This window comes from Motacilla alba, chromosome 1A (assembly GCF_015832195.1).
Source record: "Motacilla alba alba isolate MOTALB_02 chromosome 1A, Motacilla_alba_V1.0_pri, whole genome shotgun sequence".
NCBI lineage: Eukaryota > Metazoa > Chordata > Aves > Passeriformes > Motacillidae > Motacilla > Motacilla alba.
In genome coordinates, this window is record NC_052031.1 from 24,173,137 (window position 1) to 24,197,254 (window position 24,118).

The 24,118-nt window shown below is 43.0% G+C and overlaps 1 protein-coding gene across 2 annotated transcripts in view; it reads right to left on the bottom strand.

Moving 5' to 3' along the window:
* ST7 (suppression of tumorigenicity 7) overlaps positions 1–24,118 on the bottom strand; it is a 136,507-nt gene that overhangs the window by 89,569 nt on the left and 22,820 nt on the right. Inside the window, exon 1 of one of the 2 annotated variants that reach the window (XM_038155202.1) lies at positions 6,095–8,039. The exons of the other annotated variant lie outside the window; for it this stretch is intronic. Coding sequence (XP_038011130.1) covers positions 6,095–6,116 — 22 coding nt within the window. The 5' untranslated portion in view covers positions 6,117–8,039. Of the gene's footprint in view, positions 1–6,094; positions 8,040–24,118 lie in introns of those variants that run through there. 2 annotated transcript variants of the gene reach the window in all.

Sequence of the window (24,118 nt, forward strand, 5' to 3'; positions counted from 1 at the left end):
CAGTTTCTAGGCATCTTAAATTTATCTCAGTGTAAGTTTCACCTTGACCAAACACACCAAAGTCAGCCAATTTTTTTTCACTGAGCTCCACCAGATTGTGGGCAGCAAGTGTTTCTATCTGTAGTTTTCCAGCTTATTTGGTTAATGTAGCATCTTATCCTTTTCAACAGGGAATGTACTGTCATTTTTAAGATCCTTTAATTTCATATTATGCACAGTGACCTTCATATGAAAGGGTCTAAATGGTGATGTTACATCAAAGTGATTTTCACCAAAAGGGAAAGAAATACATTAATCTAGAAAATCTGGGATACTCTGTCTCTCTGTATTCCACATGCTTTTCACATAGCACTTCACAGACCTTTTCCTGCTTCCCTGAAGCAGACAGGTGCTTCAGGGATCAAGCAGGGCATTTTAGCTCAGATGAAAAGAGATGGCTTAGATTCTTGTGTGAATAATTTTTTTTTGCTAGGCATACCCATTAATTATCCCCAAATTACATGAAACACTCCTGCTTCTACCCCAGCTCAAATAATATGACAGAGTCTTCACTGCATGTACTGCTCTTCCTATCTGGGTCACACAGCCCAAAGGGACTCTAATAATCTTTCAGGCGTCCTTGGTCATAAAGATCTTTTCCTATTTCTGGTTCTGTAAATTACACTGGTCAAAGCTGAAGCTTGTTTTCATCTCACACCATTTTGCAAACATGCAGATTCATTGAGCTCCTATCTATCACTGGCTCTAACTAGGAGACTGGTCCTGCTCTGAGGAAGGTGCTGGTGCCTTCAAATCTAAACTATTCTATGATTTTTGTTTTAAATCTGAAAGACCTTTTTTCATCTTTGATCATTCGCAGACTCCTCCACTAATTATAGCTCATGCTTTTAGCTAATGGTGAGGGCCAAACAATGTGACAAGCTGAAGAAAAGCCTGTCAAATTCCCTTCATGTTCCTTCAGATTTCTTCCCCATCCCAGTAGCTGCATGGACACAGCCACCTGGGATACCATCACTGTATTCAGTAACTTTACATCAGATCTTGGTAACTTCTAAACCAACAAGACAGGGAAGTTAGTCCAGGGCTGCAAGAGACAAACCACCAAAGACTATCAAATTCATATGAGTCATATCCGGCCTGTGAGATGTCTCAGCCCACTTTTTGTTTTTGGAGAAAGAAAGGACAAGGTGCACTTAAACTCTCATAGTATAACTCTATATATAGGTGCACTATAACTCTCATGATAGCTGCCTGATTGTGAGCATCTCAGCACAGTGAGTTCAAATTGCCACTGGTGCTGCCGAGTAGGAGGGCTGAGCTTCAAGCCCCTGTCCTCCTGAGCATGCAGTCAAGCCTTTTGGAGACCACATCTCAGGCACCTAATAAGGTGTTCTACCTAAAGGAGTTTAGAGAACCCTCTCTTATCACAGGTTTGTATTTTTTAAAAAACCTTTCATTTAGAAAGAAAGAATACTGGCACGCAGTCAATCCTCAAAATTTACTCTAAGTGGGATGTGAGAATACATTTTCTCTCCAAGTATCTTGGAGTTTCACTGGTGAATTTGTCAAGTTATTAGAGTTCCTGTAACCTCAACCCCTTTCATAACCCAGGTTTATTCTGGCATTTGACAGTGGTGTAGCTAACCCTCTCTTTGACCTGGTTCTGCAATGTTTTCACCAGCTCTGGCTCTGTAGGGAACAACAGGACCCTCAGCAGCTACATATATTGGTTTAAAGTTACAACTTCTGGTACTTTCTGTAGCCTCTCTTTGGCATACTGTTGCCTGAGCAACCAGTGTAACATCATTGAGGAATTGTGGCTGTACTTACTGCTTGCAGCCTTTTAGGATGGCAGTGGGCTATTTATGCTCAAAAAAAGGAGCATTTTGGTCATCTGCTGGTTCAGTGGAGCCCTGTCTCACCAAGGCTGCTATCTCCCACCAGAATTTCAACAGTCATGTCCCACCCTTCCTCGTGCTGCTGGCTCATCTAACCACCCCATGAACAAGCTGGCAGAGCTAACATGCTCAAAACCTGCAGGAGTGGTCAGGTTTTGGTTGGTTCTCTAACAACTGGGATGAGTACCAGTGCTGGGAACAGAGGAGGCAGGCAACATCACCCAGGATGGCAATCAGATGCTAATCAGATTGTCCTTCACTTCCATGTTTGGAGATGCCAAGATCTCCCATTTCTCTGCTGCTGGCTGCTGCTGTTTTGCACAAGTTTATAGGACTACTTACTTCTCTGATGCCAAAATTCACTTACCATGGTGTAACTTTTCCCCTTTGTCGCATTTTGGCTGGAAGAAAGTTTGGGGGGAAAAAGTGCCTAGGAACAAAAGCAGTTCCTGAACAGACAGAGCAGAAGGCAGTACAGTGAGCCTAGCACGAGCACAGAAGCTTTTCCTGGCACATTAAGTGAGCAAGGTTTCCCATTCCCCACAGCAGTCCTCAGCCTCCCCATGGAGAGCAGCCTTCTAGCATTAACCTTCCAGCAGAGGAAAGCTCCACTTTCCCTTTGGTTTTGTATTTCTCTGGCCCTTTGGTCAGGTCTCCTTTGTATCAGAGTCCTTCTGCTTTCCAGAGTGCAGTTGCTGATCTACCAGACAGGGACCACCACGAGTGTCTCCCAGACAGCCCAGGCTGGAAGAGCATTTCCCAGACACCCCCCCATAACCCTCACAGTGTGGTTAGTACTGCTGCTAGGTTACAAGGGCCTGGCATGAAGAAATGCAGCAGTACTGAGAACATCACCTGGGGCTTTCACAGCACACATCTGGGTCCTTGTAACAGCGCTGGGGCAAGCTCCATGGGAATATGTGTGTGAATCCCTTCCTTGCAGCTTCCTACTGAGTTTCCCTTGGGTAGCTGAAGCATATTCTCAGACATGCATGAAATGGCTCTCTGAGCCTCTTCAGTTGTTTCACAGGCTCTAAACTGCATCCTGTCCCATTCCTCACCAACACACAGTCAGATGTGATGGAACTGCATTCCCCTGACCTCTCCCAGCACTAGTAAGCCTCACTGACTCTGGCTGCTCTCACAGTTAGTTTAATTTGTGCCTCTGCTGTCTCTCCTGGAGGCCTGCAACTGCCAGTATTCCTAGTTAGACAAGGGATGCTTGCTGGTTATTTCTGCTGGCCTCTTCTCCCTGAGATGAGGGTGTTGTACTTGTGGGGACCATCTTGTCACCTGTTCAGAGGTCCACCACTTCTCTGCTTTGGTGCAGCCCTACAACACTATTTCACCTTAAAAAAGACTTAAATCTCAATTTTTATTAAATCAGATTACCTCCTACAGAATGTGATATGATTATAGTGAGCAGACAAATCTTTCAGGTCAGCAGAAGTGGTGACATGGGCTGAAAAGCTGCCCCCCATGCACACAGCCCCCCACGCTGCCCTGGCAGTGCATCTGAAGAAGTGTCTCTGGCACATATGTTTCGTGTGGGGATTACAGAAAGAACATATGACCAATGGAAAATACTGACCACAACCCCATGGCAACTACCCTACCCTCCCACAATGCCCTTGCATGGACACTTCTTGGTTTTTGCTTTGCACACTCTGTCCTTGCTCATCATGCACTGGGAGTGTCAGCAGCTGTTTGTGCATCGCCTGCTGCCTTATCCCCCTTTATGGGCTGTCGTCACTGGCTGTTTGTCTTTCCCTGCATCCAGGAGGTGATAAGCAGATGCCTGTTTCTACAAAGACTCTCAGACTATCTTTTACTGCCCTTCTAACTGCCGCTAAAAGCAAAAAGAAAAAAAACAAGATTGCCAAAGGAGAGCTGGTTTGACATTTAAAGTATTTTGATACCGAGTGAGACTAAAGGTTCTGAACCAGTATTTGCTTCTGACCATTTTTCTTGGCTTTTTAATCAAAGCAGAGTGAAATAAAATCCTAAATACTAAGGGTAAACAGCAGGATTAAAAAAACTGTAATCTGCTCATTTCATGCTTTTTGGACAGCAGAAGCAGCAGCAATGGCTTCTGTCATATTTCCAATGTCCAAATAATGCTGACTCTTTTTTGCCTTATTTGATGCTCTAGCCAGACAGAAGCATTAACAATTAGTAACACTGTTATCATTTGGCAACCTGGAAATATGAAGAAGACAGGAGGAGAGGGACGACGAAATGCCTCTTAGCATTTTGACTGAAGTAATTTTGATACAACCTTCTTTCTTTGAAAGCAAAGCCACTGTTGCTGCAGCAGGGCGAGGGCAGGGCTGGGTACGCGAGCACTGACCCGCACAGGCAGGTGAGCACCAGTGACCCTGCTCTCCTCCTGCCTGCCAGCACCTGGCAGCAGCAGGCAAAGGGACAGCCCTGTCCAGCCTGAACAGCAACTCCTGGGCACGAGCTCGGGCCTGAGCAGAGGCACAGGGGAGTTGGGCACCACACTGCCTTCCTCTTCATCTGGCCAGAGAGTTCAGGCAGAGACTGATCGTAGCCTCTGCTTAAATCGATGGCAACGAGCCATGTTCTGTTTAATCCTATTTTTAAAAGCAAGAAATGTTTCTAGACCCTTCCGGGAAACAGACAGTGGCTGATATGGACGCTCCCATTGCCCTTCTCTAATTTGAGGGAACCATGGAAACAAAAGCAGCCACAGCTGCTGGTGCACAACCCCTGTGACTTTAGCCAATGCACCTTGTAAACCAAGAAAGGCCCACAAAAATGAACAAGTGCATACTGTGGCTTTCTGCTAGAGGGCAGGTAGGGCATAGATTTTATCTCAAAGCCTGTTTATGTGCATTTTGCAGACGTAGAGCCCATGGACCCAGACGCTGGGGCTCACAGATCTGTCAGGGTGAAACAGATGCAGCCACAACATTCGGCATCTCTGTTCATGCTCTGATGACCCAGACCTGCAGACATGTTTACAACTGTGCATGAAAAATGCGTCCCTAAACAAAAGAAATCTAAAGGCAAATTTTGTTTTTATGCTGCCTGACCTTGACTGGGTGTTGTGGCAGAGGAGGGGGGAGCTGCCAGAGCCTGGTCACAGGAACAATTAACCCTTTGGGAGCAAGGGGTTCGACAGCCAGGAAGGCATAATTATGAGGCATCCCAATGCTCTTATCACTCCCTAGGAAGAGATGAGCCACAGAACAGGTCCCAGCCCAGAAGTGTGGAGACATTACACCATGCTGGATGTGACAATGCTCTACAAAAGCCATCCCTTTGTAGCCTCAAAAATGAGGCATGTTTTCAACACCCAGTACTGTTTTGTGCACAAAATACAGCATGGACCAACTGTTTTCTGTTTTTCGGTCATCCGATAATCACTGGATCAGACTGGTCCCCACACAGCCACACTGTCACCAGCAACATTATTTATACATAAACCCCCAGCCCTCCTCTGCAGCCAGATTTGCCAGGTAGGTAACTGTTGTTCCCATTGAAGCAAAACTGGCTTGCTTTCAATGACATGCATCTGCACTGCTATTATACAGCAGACTGCCTCAGCTAAGATTTTCCAGCACAAAGACAAGGAAGAAAAAGATAAATGATCCTATTCTTTTGCATTTTTCACCTCATATTTAGAATTCCTCCTAATTTAATTGCAGATTCTGCAGTCACAGGGGGGAAATTGCTGAGAAGCCTTTTTTCTCCCAGAAACAAAAAAGAAGTAAATGAGATAGACATGAGATAGCAGCAGTCTTCTCCTGCTGGTTAAATCACTTTCCCCCAGCTCTCGCCCATCTAATACTGCGGCATTCTCAGTCCCCAAATGCACCATCTGAGCAGTGCATTCATTAGAGTGTCTGCAACTCCTGGTCACTGACAGATGCGATCTTATCAACTGCCACATTCAAGCAAAACTGCCTTTCCCCCCAATCTTCCAGTGGCCTGAATTCAGCAGCGCTGACAGCCCTAGGCTGCCTTGCTGCTTGCATCGAGGATGCACCCGCAGTTCGGAGGTAGATGCTTCCCCTCCAGCATCTTTCATCCCTCCATAAGCAGGCAAGGACCACAGCTTTTAGCCAGCGACCTACGGCAAAGGGAATGCAAGCGTGGCAGGTACGGCAAGAATAAAACAAGCCCTGTTCTCAACAGAAAAAGGATGTAAATGGGATGCATTTACTTACATGACGATTCAGTGCCAAACATGGCTCGCCCCAGATGCTGCTATTTTAAAAAGGAAAGAAGAAAAAAAGCGTAGAAGACAGAGGGAGCGTATGAGAGAGGGGATGAGACTGCTACACAGCAGGGGTCATGAAGCCAGACAATGCAGTCCAGGCTATCCAAGCTGCCAGATTCTCCTCTCTCCTCCTCTCCCCTCTGCTCCACACCGCAGACAGCTTTTCCTCGCAACCGCGGGGAAGGTCCTTCTACAGGAAGCAAAAAGCAGGAGGCTCTGTTTAAATCCGAGTGCTAAGGGCAGGCCGCTGTCCTTTCTGTGATAGCGGCAGGCAGAAGGAGGTATCAGCCAGCAGCCCCTGCAATGGCCAGCCCCCGCTGCCGTGAGACAATAGCGGGGCTCAGGCACACGGGATGACGTCAGGACACTGCACACACTGACTGCTGCTAAGCTGAGCCTCGGCGGGGCTCGGACAGAGCACAGCCGCTCGCATGGGAATGCCTTTGGCACAAGAAGCACAGGACAAAGAGCCAGATATACGTATTCCCCTCTGTAATGCTAAAGCTCCCACCCGGGATGGTAAAGCTAGCGGGAAAATATCTGCCTTGAATTCATGCTTCTTTTCTCAGCTGCACAAGATGCAAAGCGTCTCTGTGCAAACAGAATAAATTTCGGGGACAAATATCCTAGTAAATGCCACTTATAGCAGTTTCAGTAAAGAATAACCCCAAATACCTATCACAAATTCTCTTTATTATTTTTCCCTCAAAGAAATACGAAACTCCTGGGCCAGTCTACACTCCAGACCTAATTTCCCCATCAAAGTGTTAGCCAACTGTCTCTTTTACTTAAATTTATTGTCAGAATACACTGTTACAATGCTCTAACAATAATAAATGAGTCACACATCTAAATAAAAATAAAAACCCCACAGCACACTGAATTCAATGATAAAAAGGCATCCTAGCAACCGAAGAAATACCGACCTTAATTTTTCTTTATTCTTCAAAACCAGCTAGATCTAGTGTGCATCTGCAAGTGCATTTTTTAGTGTACTAAGCTTATTTTTTCCTGACATTTAGTAAATGAAAAATGTTCAAACAAAGCCCTAAGCTTGCTCCTTCGGTCCTCTCATAGACAAAAGGAATTGCCTGTCCTGTGCTGGTGAGAGCAGCCAAGCAGGAAGATGCTGGCTGGAAGCTACCAAACATTGGGGGCCATCCATGGAATGGCTGTCCAGAGGGAGCAAAACGAAGAAGGTTTCTGCAAAGTCTTGCTGAACATGGATATGCAGTTCCCAAGATGTCAGACACTGGAAAGTCCTGCTGGTGGATGAGGAGAAAGGAGACAGATGCAGATGAAGGGAAGCGCTTACAGGCAAGCAACCATTCCTCCTCCCATTTCTCAGGTTTTGTGGGTTAACCATTCCCAAACACTCCTGCTGCTCTGCATGCCAGGTGGGTTTGTGCTGTTTGCAGAACACCCAATGCCACCGTGACCACAGGCCACAAAACCAAGTACTACTGGAGGCTGGCAGCACCTGCCACCTGAGGAGCTCAGCACGCTGGAATCATCAGGGAACCAGGGAGGTGTTGGTTGAGACCACTGCAGCCTGAAGGACAGACTGGAAAGCCACACATGGGGTTCAGAGCCACAGCAGTTCAGTGCCAGGCCAGTCCCTCTGGTCCTAGGGAACATGGTCCCAAGCCCACAGAGTGTGTATGCACACAGACATCCTTATGGAGCCTCAACAGCCCTGTGCTGTGAGACAGGGAAGAGCACAAGAGGCTGTACAGAGCCTGATCTTGTGCTTCCCACAGCAGTGGGGGGCACCTACAAGGCACACCAAGCTACTCTCCTGGTTAACATCTGTTGGCACAAAATGCTCTTCAGCTGTTTCCTTGCTTTCCATTCCACACATTGAACAGTGACTCTGTGTTCTGTGCACATCATAAGAATAGTTAGGGCCACCAAGCTCATGGCAACATTTACCTGTATTTCATTGCTGGGAGAAAGGCAGCAGAGAGGCCATATCCTGTGGTGAGACATCTCACAACACCTTCTAACAGGCAGATTCTAGTCTCCATCTGCAGACAGGACATCAGTGCTCATAATCATAGTGACTCAAACCAACCCACAGATGTCTTAAATTAACCAGATGTCCTCAAATATGTACTTAAGCACCTGAATGAATAGCCTGGCTGTTCAATTGTCATGATTATTTGCAATCACATGCATCGATGCACAGCACCAAGAAGCCATGTCCAAATTGGTTTTAACCATGACAGTGGTCTTGCAAGGACTGTAGCTTTGCTGTTCCCAGAACTGAATTAGTTATTTTGACTATTTGGAGCAGTTAACACCTCCTTCAGTCAAAACAAGTTGATAAGAAGCTTCGGTGCATCAAACAGACTAAGTTCTGGCTGGACTTTCCAGCAACTGAGGCAAGTTCTCAAAAGAAATTATGTATCTGTTTCTGTATTATGTATCTGTAAGCCTTTGAACATAGGTGTCTGGAACAAAATCCCAGGTGCACTCATGCAAAGGCTGAAGAATAAGTTCTGCTCCGATGAGCAGATCTGACCTTCCCACAGCATTGCTTCCAAGGAAGAGACAAAATCTCAGGGCTGTCATTTTCCAATGACATCCTTGAAGGTGTCACAGAGCCCAGGCCCTCTGCCAAGTTCTCATTACACTGACGCATAAAGGCGCTTGAAAAGCCCAAACAACCCATGCAGTATCTCTGGAAGGATTTCATAATAATCTATTTCATTAGTCTTAGCCTTGGCAGGTCAGTAAGTTGCTTGTTGGGAAAGGTGACCTGCTACAGGCTACTGAAGGATTTTCTCTGAAATTCTTTCACATTTACCTAAAACATTTTGTCAAATGACTTTGAGAAAGTGTTAAAATCTGTTTCTGACCTAGCGCTCTTTTAAGACCATAACCTTTCAGTTTGCTGTCAGAATTATGGATTTGTTTCCAATGCTGTTGCTATTGCTTTATACTGAAAAGAAGGGTCAACAAATGGTTTTTTTCTCTTATGCAGCAGTGAAGATAATGTAATTGATGTACATAAAATGTCAAAGGAAATCTGCAGCCAGCATTGCTGTGATTTGCTTACAATGTGCACAAGACATTGTTCAAGTATTAATTTACAATGTACTTTCATACATTCCACCACAAACTAGCATGAGATATTTAAATCAGTAACAATATATGCTATGCAAAGCTGTCTCCTGTACATTCACATTTTCCAGAGAAAGGGATGTGCTTTTCAATTACTGCCACTCCTGGAGCAGATATTCTTCATTCCTTACTTTATCACTGCAGAAAAATAATACTCATATATTACTTTGTTTTGTAAGGACACATGTGTCTAAGCCCTAAAGCACACTTTGAGTTTTAATAATTAAGCTGGATAATGAAACATTATTTTTTTTATACAGATGTAATTTTCTGCTTTAGAGTAATTTCTTTCTATAAAAACAGTGCAAGCAGGAAATCTGAGCTACCAACAGAGACAGCTTTGTACATGTGCCTTATGCTGATCCATTAAAGCATAAATCTTTATTCTCTTGTCACCAGAAAAACATTTCATTTTGCATTTAAGCTCCTTTTTCACAGGAGAAACTCTGGAAGCAGGAAATAAGTCCATCCCACCTGTGAGGTTCTCCTGTCCTACTACCCTGAGCAGCTCACCTTGACAAGGGAATTCTCACCTGTGTCTTCCCCAGAGCAAGGGAACAGGTCCCACACCTTCAAGTCTCTAGAGGGGAAGTACAGGATGCTCTCAATAAGCCTCAAAGGTAGGTAAAATTTTTATTACATTAGTTAAACTTGCCTTTCCTTACCAACTCCCCTGTTCTGAAAGTTTTTTAATGCCTGAAAACTGATTTTTTTTTAAGACACTGAAAAACTTGATCCATTTAATGTGTTACTGGAAACCTCCGAGTGACTCTGCAATGAGTCCACATCATTCAGCAACCTTCAAAAGGAATTTATTGTGTTTGTAGTAATGTTAGTTAGCTCCCTCCTAAAAATGCAGTGAGACCCCCAGGAACCCACACACTGTGACAGTCTCCAGCTTCTGTAGGTATTGCTAGTTCTGGCAACAGCTGCCACATGAATTATTCATTAACATGGTACCCACAAAATACTGCAAGGTGGTTTTTTATGCTGCAGAAAAAAATGAAATCAAACCGCAGCACATATTACAGAGCTGCAGTTCTTGGGCTTTATGCTCTGCTCAACATTGCTGACCCTGAATTACCTTTAACAACCATTTTTGGTGAAAAAGTTGACATCATGATTGAATCAATGTAATTCAACGTGGTGCAACAACTTCAGCTTCTCATCTCACAGGGGCCTGTATTTAAGGCACAAACAACTCTGCAAGGGATCAAACCAAATACCCTGCGCTGATGCTGTGCCATCGAGCCCCCAGTGCAGAGGTGCTTCCAACACCTCCATCACTAAATGAAGCCAGTGTCCCAGAAAGGGACAACTTTGGAGCCGTGGCAACAGAGAGAGAGGGACCATGTCCCGCTGGGTCAGGACCGCCCTGACAAGCCCTTCCCAGCAGGAAAGCTGGCAGCAGGGCACAGCTCCAGTGGGGTCTGCCAGGTTGGACTACAGAGCATGCAGAGCCAAGCTGAGCCAAGAAAGGTGTGTTCCACTGGAATGAAATGCCTCAAGTGCTACATTTGTGCAAATGCCAGCGAGTTTCCACACGGAGCTGTGCTGGACAACCAGGAGCAGCTCAGGGAGTGAGGAAGGCTGACACAGGACCACAGCACACAGCCGAGACAGGGAGACAAAGGGACTGGATAGCCAAACAGGGGAGAATATCTGTGAACATCTGAGCTGTCTGAAGTGCTCAGTGTTCTCCTCATAGCCTGGTCTTATCACATTCTGTTTGATGTTTTCCACTCGCACTCTCTCTGTACAACGTCCCGTTCCCTTGTTATGCTGGCACAGAAAGGAAGGAGATTGCTGGCAGGAAAGAAGTTCAGATCTTTGTCCTGTTCAACACAGACTAAGGATTTTACACCAGACTGATTCACAGACTGTAGGGATGTTTTCCTGTTTTCATTATTATTTGTTCTTCTGCTGATTTTTAAAATATTTCTGTGCAGTCCATACTGCCTTTCTGCAACCCCGTTTAATGTAAAAATTCTTTTTCTTCATAATTTTAGGCAATTAATGCCTAGAGAATTAAGCTTTTTGAGTAAATATACAAATGCATACACACACAAATAACAAGACAGACTGAAAAAGTACTTTTTGCCACCAAAAAAATATTTTTATGTCTGCATTGGTCCTTACCTAAGAGATGAAGTTCAAAAGACAGATTTCTTTTCAAAACAGAGACAAAACGAACCATAATAATCAATTATTACATCACTGTAATGCCTTTCTTTCAACATCTCTTTTAGTGAAGATCTTAGCTTCACCACAGCTCTGCACATGATTACTGCAAGCCAAGGGGAGGAAGAGGCAGCTCCCAGCAGATGCTCAGCCATTAAAAGAGGAAGTTTTTTGTGTTTTGTCTCTCTCAGGCCACCCAGCCATCTGAGGCACATCTAATGGAGTTAAGTTATGAAGTTCCAGCAGTTATGAAATGGTAGAGCATTGCACACAGAAAACTGTAAGTAAAGAATATAAGAATATTCATGTATACATACGTGCACATAAGAAAGAAAAAAAAGAAAATATATTAGCCTAGCTTAAGCACCTGATTCTAGAGTACAACTGAGATCGTGGATCATGGGCAGGTGTCTAGCTAGATTTCTTTGCATATCTGGCACCTAGTATCAGGCAGTAACACAACAGAATGGTGCTCCCATTCCCTACAGCAGAGGATACAGAATGAATTGTCAAATTTCAACAAGTTCCCTTGTATCAGTCAGTGGGAGACTGGTAAAAATGGCAAAAATTATTTTGTAAGTGGTGGAGTACAGCTCACCTTTTGTATAATATTGTCAAAAGATTCGAATGGTGATTCACCTCTTTTTTGTTTCGGTTTGGTTTTCAGTTTGGTTGGTTTCTTTTTAAACACAGAACTGTTTACCCACAAATATCTGGTACAGTTACCAACACAGTGTGACAATCTACTCCCAGTGTGCAAATGACATATCAAACCCAAATGAAATATGTTATTTTTTCAACAGCATCAAACCCCATGGCTCATCAGAGCATGTGTTATGTCTTGTTCAATCCCGAGAGCAGTTTTCTGTTCCAAATGCAAGCACCTGTGTGATGAAATAGGGCCACTACTGTCTCTGGAAAATGTTCCAGCAGAACACACTACCTCTGAGTATGATCCAAAGAGAACTTAGAAACAAAGAAAGCAAATAAATCTTCAGTGTTATTTGTTAAATTAATTTAAATCACCAGCTATAGCTTTCTAAAATAATTCAATATTGGAAGAAAATCAAGGTGTTTATTTTCTACACTGAGGGAAATATATTAAATATTTTGGGTGATTTTTTTTTCTTTTGTCTGTGGGGTTTTTTATTGTTAGGTATGTTTTTGTTTGTTTTGGGGTTTTTTAAATTTTTTTTTTATCCTAATTTCAGGTAATTTCCAAGGATCTGTGCCACAGGCCTGCACTTGAGGTGGACATGAAAGTTTCTATTGTCAGAGTGAACAGAGGTGGATAACAAATTAAAACAAAGGATTATAAACAAACTGTCATGATTTTTATGTGACTCTAAGGGATCAAAAATTAGGATTAAGGCCAACGCATAATAAATCACTTGGACACTGAAATCAGAGGGAACATGTGTGCTCCACATAAACACAAATATCCAATTTATATGTATAAAAATGAGTCAGAGAGACTTACAGGAGTAGTAAGTATTGCCAGCATTGCATTAAAATATGCATTAATAATGTCTGATCTAATTCCAAATCTTCATGATTAGCAGAAAGTTTGATTGTTGAGAGAGGAAGATCAAATTCAGATTACTTCTCAGCCTGAGTAAACACAGTATGAACTTTCAATCTGACATTACAAATAGCCATGATTTCATCATAAATACAGGGAAAATGAAGGACTTGTAAGCCTACAAGAGAATACCCACAAAATCAGGTAATCACATCCCTGCTGGATGGGTGAGTGCTGTGTTGAGCAGACTCCCTAGCAGATATAAAGGAATCCATAATATAGCCATGGGAAAAAAATAACTGTGAGTTTTATTTCTGTTTTCTCATATGGATACTCTTGTGCATAACTATGAATGAGCTGATACTGCAGCCATAAATGTAACACAGTTGCAGAGTGAGTGGGGAAACCAAGTCCACTGCAAGCTGTTTGACTAGCTGCACTGCACATTTCAGGATTTCAGTTTTCCCAAGATGCAGCATTTTGGTGGTGTCTCAGCTCCTGACTCCAGGGGTTACACTCTACTTCCAATCAGCGCCAGCCCCATACTGGAGACCTAAAATTCTTTTCTCAGAATAAAAAAAAGATTAACCACACAGCTAGTAAGTGCTTGGATAGCTTGATGATCGTAGCTTTTCTTGACCAAGAACTGCTTTTGTGAGTCAGAGAAACAACCAAAGCAAGAGGCTCTCCTGACGCTGCACTGGGATCGGCGTTGGATTGCAGTAGCACTGATGTCCATCCATCAGGATCCAGCCACAAAGCCTGGGCACAGCACCCTCATTTGCTGAACACACAACAACAGAAGAATAAAATTCCTCCTGGAAAAGCAACACTCTGCAAGTTATAAAAAAGGCTTATGTGGATAAGTGCTAGCCTGAAGAACAAATGTGTGGTAAAGAGGAAGCCCCAGCAATGCTCTTAAGCACTGTATCACTGGCTTTTAGGAGAAGAAGGCTCTTAAACTTGACAGACACCCTGGAAAAGCCCTCCTGAACAAAGCACTAGAGAAAATGTTAGGCTTTTAGTCATCATAATAAAAACCTTATGTAGACAATTAGAGGAAAACAGGATTGAGAAGGGTGGTGGCATCTACCCTCCTCATTACAATGAGCTGTACCAGCAGCCTCCTCACTGGCACCAGGCAAAAATGCACAGCCTCCCAGTCTAACTCCATGTGGAAACTCATCTTAGGACACAAAGGAGCCCTTAACTAGGAGCTCATGGCACAAACTGGTTCACAGGGTTCCTGTCACAGCACAGCGCTCCAAAGCACAACAAGGCATCAGTAACCACAGCTTACTCCTTCTGCCTGGAGATGGTCAGTGAATGAGCACCATGGAGAATCATGACTCAAGACAGGCCAGATGGTAAGCGGCACTGGCAACTTAATGACAACTACACGATCAGACATTACAATACTCAAGTGTCTCAGAACTCTGGTAGAAACAGTGTGCCTCCCTCTGAGCAGATCACACTACCAGGGTGCTGGTATCACCCTTTATGGCCTCCCCCCTGGAGTGGTGGAACCCTCAGAGCTGCTGCATTTCACAGTGTAACAGGAGAGAGGAGACATGGAGGTTACAGCTCCGGGTCTCCACAACATTCATCCCAAGAAAGTCCTGGTCAGCACCATCAGAGAGCACTGATTTTCTAAATCAGTTTTGTTTTCAGTTCAGCAGTTGTCAGCTTCAGCAGTGCCCATTTCTCTCCACTGACTACAGAGAGAGCACACACAGAATAAGGTTTGAGCAGCTCAGGTGCAGACATCTACACAGAAGTGCCTCCTGTGCATCTGAGAGTTTTAGGGGAACCACTGGAAAAGGAGATAGCTATGCTAATGTCAGGGGCCCCATAATTCAAGGAAGAAAATGTAGATCCCTGCACTCCAAACCTGCTTTGAACTGTGGCTTCTTCTATGATAGTTCCCCCTGAACAGGTCCCAGAATGATCAGAGAGATCCCAGATCTCTCTCAGCTGTTCAGCTGAGAGAGACACCCTTTTGCCCACTGCAGAGATCCCCACAACATCAGTAATCTCCTGATACTTCAAAGCACTGTGACACTTCTCTTCTTTCAATGCCATGGAAGGTTCAAGGGCTTGTGTCCAGTACCAGGTAGCACACTGAGTTTATCAACTTCATCAGCCCAGGCAGGAAGGTCATGCTGAGCACACTTTGCAGATACAAGAAGTTGATAAAATCAGCAGGCCTCACTTCACCAGAGTAAGTCTTCCCTGCCATCTGAGACATGCTACCTCCTAACAAATGTAAGCATGGACACACAGTCCTTTCTTCAAGTAGAAGTGTTTGGGGCCCTTCCTATATACCTGATTTGTTTACTTAATACCACCTAATCAGTTATCAAACCAGGCTGAAGAGCTTCACCTTGCAGCAAAGCATGAGCATGTGGCTCTGCTCAGCCTGCAGAAGAGGGATTGCTTCCAAATATCAGTCCTTGATGCCTCCTGAAACCCATCAGCCTTTAGATGGCCACAAACTCTGCTTAGTGCTGTTCGTTGTCAGTGTTAGTTATCCACTTGAGCTTCTGGCTCTGTTTATACTATAGCAAGTACTGTTTGATACCACTTATCCTTCACAGAAGATGGTTTGTTGACTGGCCAAAGCACAAGGACTGACTTGCCTCCTGTATTCAGTGGGTTAAGGTGCCCCTGTGCGCACCCCAAGGGCAGAGGCTTGAGGGTCCCTTAAACTTCAGTCAAACAGCATAAGACTCACATCTTGTGAAAATCTTTTTTAACAAAAATTCTCAAGAAAATGTATTCCGAAATAACACACAGCTTACTGTGTATTTACTTCACACCAAACACCACTGGAAACTGTACGCTGGATGAATGCAGTCCAGTATGGCATCTTCTCTGACCTCAACCTTCACATCTCTTTATAAACTGGAACAAACAAGACTTACAGACCTCATTACTTTTGTTGCTAACAATGCATTTGCTTGAAATTGATACAACAAACTACAGATAGGGAAAAGCAAAGGGTTAGTTACTTGAATGAGGAAAGGCTGTGTATTATCAAGTGTCCAGCCAGACACATACAGACTCCCCTGGCATGCAGAGTCATGGGAAAAGACCTAGGGAAAATACCTCAGTGGTCTTTTCTATTACTGTGTTTTAAACATGTGTTTACCATGTCCCTTATTCCAACTATCTTCCTCATGTCTGTGCAGAGAGAATTAAGACTCTTCTGGAACACTGGGGGTTTTTTTGTATGAAAGAATTGCTTCTTATGAGAGCAATTATTTTTATACAATATAGTCTTTGAAAAAAATTGTTCACTCAGTTCTACTTTACCCCTGCACCACAGGTGGAACTGAAAGCAGCACATATATAAACTTGTATTTCACCAGGAAACTAATCCTTTGTGGACGTTTCATTGTTGTTTACTATCTTGAACTAACAAGAATTTCAGTGCAGTTAGTTAGATAACTGTCACTCAAATGCCAAAAACTTTTATTTTCCTGTGACATAACATTAAATATTTTAAAAACCTCCTTGCTGAAACATCCCTTATGTGTCTTTTGGCAGGGGCCCACCCTGGCTCAGGCAGTGGGCAGACACAACACTGCATGTTCACTGTGGAAGCCAGAAAGGGACTGGAATATCTTACTGCCATAGCCAGTCACAGTTCAGCTCTGCTGCAAAGTGCACCAGAACTACGTGTACTGTTACAGAGCCAGATGTCTCCAGGGCAGGAGCTTTCTAAAGGGGTAATTTTTGGCTAGCAAGCTGCAGTTAAAGCACTCTCTTCCTTAAAATCTTTTTAATTTTTCTTGGTTTTTATTGCTATTAAAATTTAAGCCAGAGCACTTCATTAGTTTGTAACAGAAAAAGACTACTATTCTTTCAGCAGTAAACACAAAGCAAAACCAGACCACGCAAAAGCCTACAGGGCCAGGTAACAGATAGTGTGAACAGCCCCCTTGCAAAAAGCCATGGTGAAGCAACCCTCTGAGGATGGTTCAAACAAAGCACATTCATAGAATTTTATTCAAGCTAAAATCCAAGTTGGAGGAAATGGGTATAGTAAGGTGGTTACTTGTTCTACCTACCCAGCTGTCACAGCATACACAGCAGAGACAGCCATGATACACAGAGCGTCACCATACAATTTCAGAAAGCTTCAACCCATACAGAGTAACACCATGCCACAGCAGAGGGCTTCAGGTGCCTGCCCATACAGAGTAACACCCTATCACTTCAGAAGGCTGCAAGCATCTGCCCTTCTTGTTCTTTAGCCCAACCTTTCATACCGCTCATGTTCATGCATTGCACTACAAACTGTGTGCCTACACCAGGACACAGACAAGCTCAGATCCCAGCCCTGCCCTTCACTTGCCCCATGTTTCCTAATCCAGAGCTCTGAGGCAGCAGCATCCATCCCTCCCCTTGGAGAGCACCCAGCCTTTCCTGACACGCAGCCAATTCCCTCCTCAAGCCCACAGAAAAATCCCCCTTCTCATTTGCCTTGCTCTCTGTCCTGTGTTGAGCCTCTCTGAAATGGCCCTCCAGGAGCACAGATTGCAAAGTTGTCCAAGTCCTTGTCCCATCAGGACCAGCTGGGGTGGGTTACGCATGGTCACATCCACCTGGGTTTTAAATGTCTCCAAGAATGAGGACTGCACAGCCTCTCTGGGCAATGGGCTCTGGGGTCTGAACACCCTCAGGGCAAAGAAATGCTGTCTCATGTTCAGACAAAATTTCTTGTGTTTGAGCATCTGCCTGTTGCCTCTTGCTCTACCACTGGGCCCCACTGGGAATCCAATCTGTGTATCCAAGTGCATCTCAAAGACTGCAGCCCCCCGGCCCAGAATTCACCCTTCCTTTCAATTGCCCCATCAAAATATCCTTCTGTCTCAACCAGAGACCCCTTGGATCCCTTATTGATATAAATTATGCACATTGTTGTGTCCTTGGATGAAAACAAGGATACAAGAATGTGCATAATTTATTTCAATAATGGTACTTAAAGCAGATGGATATATAACTGTCTTTTTGCCTTCCTTTTTCCTAAAATCTGAATTTCAAGTTTTCTGCACATCTTTGGAATTAACCTCCAACTGAAACTTAGCCTTAAGAGCTGAGTATTTTTTAGGCTTCTATAATTTGTCCAAGACATGTCAGATAAGTATTCTTCTATAATTTGTCCAAGACATGTCAGATAAGTATTCTGTCCATCACTGCATTTGAGGCAAAAGAACATATAATAAAGTCAGCAAGTTTATATAATAACAGTAACAACAATAACAATAATAAATATATATATATAAATATGTTCTCTATATATTATATACATTATAATATAATATATGTAATAAAGGAGCAGGTAGCCTTGATCTAAAAGTACAAAATTGTGCCTTCTGCTAATGCAGAGCTACTAAAACAAAAATATACATCTCTGTGAGGAACATTCTATAATGAAAACTAACCAACAATTCTCATTTGCCAAATTAAGACTGAAATAATGCTTAGACTGAACTAATTTTAAGAGTGCATAATAAATATATTTTAATACAATAATATATGACTATTACATAATACCTCTTATTAATATTTAATAATAGCTGCAAGCCATAGGAAGTGTCTTTGCTTCCCCCTTTTAGCATCTTAAAAAAAAAAAAAATTGCAATAGTAACAGGACACTTTTTCAGACCGAATAGTATAGAAATAACCATTTCAACTGCAGTCTAAGGAAAAAAACCCACATGGTCATGGCATGATTAAATATTTCCATGTCACCAAGCCCAATGAAACAGATTGTGTCAGGGAGTTCTGAAGTTTCTGAAGATAAACAAAGATCATAAGAACCTTCGATTTTCCAAACCAAGGACTTTTCCCTAATGTACTTTGGATAGATAATAGTTCAGAATCAAATAATGGTTTATATATCTTTTTTAAATTACAGTACTTTTTTATTGTTTCTTGAAAATAATCAGACAACTGTTTAAATTGGTTATTTACCTTTGTTGTGCAACAACTGAGAGTTTCTGAATTTCCTTTATTTAAGGCACCACTGACCTCAGAGAAAATATGATCTTAATCACACTCAGGTTTTTTTTCTTCCAATTGACAGAGGAATTAAAATGCTGATGGCAATTAGCAAAACTTTTAATCCTCTTAAGATGCAGCATTTTAGCTCAGGGTGAATATTAAAACCTTGTCTGTTTTAATTTTCCTTCACAATCAGACAGATCCAGACTTCTGCCAATACTGTGGCATCATTTTATTGCCTCTGCAGCAACAAAATGTATTTTTTAATATCTCACCATTAAAAATTTCACTAAACCATGCCTTTAGAAGCTGCATAGAGCTGTTTTATGATCCCCTTCAGCTGCATGCACTGCTGCCTAGCCTTCAGCTGCCGTGTGCTCCCCAAATGCAGCCATGTGAGCCCCGTTCCTCAAAGAACTGGCACTCACTCTCCTGAGCAGCCCGTGGGCAACCAGGTCTTGAAATGGACTTGGCCCAGCAGAATATGGGGGAGAGTACACAGCAAGAAAGGCTGCCCCACACAGCAACCTGCTCAAGTCACTACTGACCCTCAGCCAGCTCTGCCACCTTCACCCACCTGCAGGATCAGAGAGTTCCCACTACCTGGGATGATCCTACTGCAGCAAATGTTGTGGTCATGAGCAAATACAGCCTTGGGTCATCTCTGTACTTCTACATACTATACCAATATGTTGGAACTAACATTCTCCAAACAGGCAGAATCCAGCCTTTGGATAAAATAGCCTGTGGACACCAAGAGAGTGAATGTACAAGCTATTTTTTCAAAGAGAGTACAGTTCTTGTGGAAAATACAAACCATCCTTTTTCATTTCAATGATGGTTGAAGTAATTTCTGAATGAAGCCTAAACAAAAAAAATTATCTTGATTTAAAGGTGCTGACTAAATGTAAACCTGAATGCTGCATCTTAAATGACAGCTGCTAGTCTCCAGGCACAAAGGCAGTTCAGGGAAATGAAGTATAGTCCCACAAAAGCAGATTTGGTGCAGCAGCCTCTGAATTCCCATTGCTGACAGAGAGCTCAATAGGCATCTTTCACACATTCTATTTTGTTCTTCTGTTTGTTTGTTTGTTTATTTGTTGCATAGAGTTTACTGTCTTCAAGATGCCAGCAGGACCTTAAGAAGGCTTCTGCCCTTTTGAAGTCTCTCTACTTCCTTCTACACTCAAAGAGAAACCATTTCTCTTTCCACTTCCATCCCACAACTCTCAAGCTGCCTTTCTATAGCTTGCATCACTGATTAGGAAGTGCTGACAGCAGAGTGCAGTGAGCCTCCCAGTGCATCCCCCACCCCCAGACCCTTCCCTAGGGAACAGCTTCCCAAGAGCTCCAGTGCAGTTTCTATTTAAAAGCTTCAGACCCTGCCAGAAGGAGCTGGGTTGTCAAATTTCAAATCTGTGCTCTCTACACAGTACTCAGATGTGTTTCTGCAGTAGGAAATGTTAGCTCTCCCTTGTGGCATGCACTTACCTTGTACACAGCCGTGACCAAAACCTTGCACAAGTCCCTTCCTCTCTGTGCTCCTATTCCTCACTCCCAACCCAGACACAGTCTCCTTCTAAGAGAAATAGTGAAGGGACAAGGAAGTAGTGACCACTTGAGGAATGAGGAGACAAGCCTCCACCCAGCTGGGGTCCAGAGATCCTCATCAGTCACTATCACTCATTCTACCCCCAAAAATACTCACTTATGAGCCTCCTTGCATGCCTTGGAGCGCACCTTCACCATTCCAGCACGGACTTGGCTATCCCAGTTTTTTCAAATCCCTGATTTTGCTTTCACAGGGAGCTAAACCAAGTATCCATACATTGTACTTATTAAAACCCAGGGGGTCTTCACAGGACCCAATGGACAGCAAAAGTCTTGCCTGAGAAATAACAGGCTAATGAAAGTACTATGCAAGAGACTGTCTAGTGCCATTCCAGCAGTGCAGTACAGAGCCCTTTCCGGCAAATACTGAAGAACCCAAATTAAACACTGCTGTATTGCTGTGTGGCAGCAATCCACACAGCAGACTGGGTTCATTTCCCAGGTCAGCAAAGGTTTTCCCTGCTATGGGGATGTACTTGAATTTGTAACACCATTTTATCTAAAATCTTCATGAGACTGCAGTGGAGAGCTTCAGGGAACAGGCTGTGCTGAAGAGCCAGAGACCCGGTAATCAAAGTGCACGGCAGACAGAGTCAGGGCAGACTGAGGTGTGAGCACAAAAGAATGTCAAGAGATGGCAGAAGGTTAACAGAGTAATATGGCAGGGAGCATCAGCCACCCCTCTGTGTGCAGACACAGCTGCCTGAGCCACATCCTGTGACCCAGGAGAGCACCAACAACAAACCTCCTCTGAAGCAGCACGGCTGGCAGAGGAATTTTCCCACAGCAAAGATCACATTCATCGCTCTGTGCCAGGAACAATATTGCACTGTAACGTCCCTGGGATTCCAGCAGATGGAAGAACACATTCAACCTCGACCGTGAACAAACTCTGAGCTAAAATGGTGAAGTGCAATGCTCCTTTGGCTGCACTACAGCACGGCAGATTTTATACCTGTTACCCACGTGGCCAGCACAGGGACATGAACTCAAATGAAGAATGGAGACTAAATCTTAACAAACCTGAAAAAGGACAGAAACCCCCAAGCATCAGATAAAAACAAGTGTCTGAAATTTATATATATGGATATTTATGATCAAAATAAAATTTTAAAAAGAGAAAATAAATAAAGAAGTAAGAAAAAGAAGAAAAAAGAAACAGAGACACTGAAGAAGAATTTGAAGTGCTTTCTTTACCTCAACAATCTCACAGATCTGTCTGTGGGAAGGAAATACGGTGATGGTCAAGCAGACAACATTGCAAACGTCATCGCTTTTAAAAAAATAAACATTTTCAAATATTTTTCCAGGGCTCTTCCTTTTTTTTTTTTCTACGTTTCCCTAATGGAATATGTGGCAAAGCTTTGGTCCTCTTAAGAAGTAGACTATTCTTCTTACATGTGATAGTCATTGCTACTTTTATTCCTATGTATTTTTCAAGCCATCTTTCTCAGCTTTCATGTGAGTACAAGATTTCACAGACACTCTTGGTTCTTTTCAGTCTGGGACCACTCTCAGTCTTCTCACAATCTTTACAGCAGGAAAGCTGTAGTCTGCACAGAGAGGAAAGCATAAATTACCCTATGACAGGTTTATAAGACTAATTCTAATAAATATCTCTCAGTAGCCTCCTATTCACTGTCTCCCTAGAAGAGCAAGGAGGGATTTTTCTGCTGGCAGCATTTTCAACTGTATCAACATATTTCATGGAAGTGCATGAACTCCAGCAACACTTTGCCAAGGAAGCCCAGACAGGCTTGCAAACAGGAGGCACCTGGAGGACCTCTCAGAGCCCCTGGCAGGGCATTAGCCTGGGCTAAAACAGACCAGAGACTGGACCCTATTTAAGGACCAGCTGCATTCAGTCTACCTTTTTTTAGCTCAAATCACTGCAGGTCAGCCTTTGATCAAAGCTTCTTCCCCTACAAGACACTGCTCTTGGCCAATTCAGCTGACCAGGAGCCAGGCAAAGCAGAGATCATGGATGTGAAGCAGGCATCCACGTCCCAGGATGCAGCACTGGCAAACCAGCTGAGCCTAACTCACTTCCCAAAAGCACTTGGTGTTTTCTTACACTGTTTCATGGGGTTTTGTTTGGGTATTCAGAAAATCCAAAGCACTGCTTCAACATCTTTTCATTTCATCAGGACCTTTAGACATATCTTTGTTTCACTCTACCTACTGCCACTAGATTTTTATTGAGAAAAAAAATGCATTGCAGACAGAAATTACAGCCTGGAAAGAAGCAGTACCCAATGGTATCAAAACCAGCTATGCCATGTGCTCTGCATGGAGTACACACATTTTTCTTTCAGTTGTCCTTTCATGATTGTTAATTTCCCTGCTATGACTGTTTCAAAAAACATTTCATGTCTTACCGGCATGTATTTATTTGAGTATTGGTTCAGCTGTGTCATGGAAATGCTTAGAAACCCAAGCACATTTTTCAAAAGTTATTTAGGAACTTCTTTAAGTACCACTGGCTTTTCTTCAAAGTCACATCACTTCTGAAAATAGGATTTTGATGCATGATGATATAGAAGGAAATTGAGAACATCTTCATTTTGGAGATATTAAACAGTCCAACACTGACCCACATGCACATCATTTGTTAGCAAAGCCTTTTATTGCTGATATTCAAGAGAATGCTGCAGAGAACAGAGAGGTCTTGTGTTCATGCCTGTTTAAATCACACAAACCATGAAAGTCTGGGATTAAAACCAGAGGCTGAAGGATGATGTCCAAAGGCTAGAAGCTTTAAGTACTAAAGCATCTCCTGTAACACTCGCAAGAGTTTCTTCCCGTGTTTCATTTGACATGGAACATACCAAATTATGGCCTTTTACCCTTAGACAAACTCAATTCTCTGTATCAAAACCTGATTACACAAAATAAATAATACTCAAATGAGCAGCATAAAAAAAACCCAAAAAAACCCCACCAAAACCAAAACAAACCACTACATGAAAATGAGAATTGATCTGGTGGTGGCGTTCTTGCCACTCCATCTGTTAACTCCCCTTTTCTGGTTATATTGAGAATTGCATCGACTTTCAGAAATACTGAAAAAGTCTTTTAAGCTTTTCCCTCATGCAAGATGTGCAGCTGGACTTCTTTGGTCTCCATTAAATGCCTGTACCCAGTATATCTGCACTTTTCCTTTTCAGCACTAGTACAAAGTATCTAACCTCACCCCTGCTTTTTGTTGTGAAATTGGAACATGCCCAACATTTTTTCCTCAGTAGACAATTTATTTTTAAATCCACAGCTAAGAATGCAATGTAATATATTTTAAAACAAATGTTCTTAGTCATCATTTCCACAATATTTCAATACCTTCACAAGAAATATTATTCACAACAACAGAATAAAAACCAATGGGTTTCTATTAGCAAGTGTCCACAGGTCTTTCAAATTTCAAATCTCAACAATAGTAAAAAACTGCTGTAATAAAAACTTAGACACTAAGACTGATTCTTGCATTAACACTAGTCATCAGCTGGAGATCTGTCTGGATCT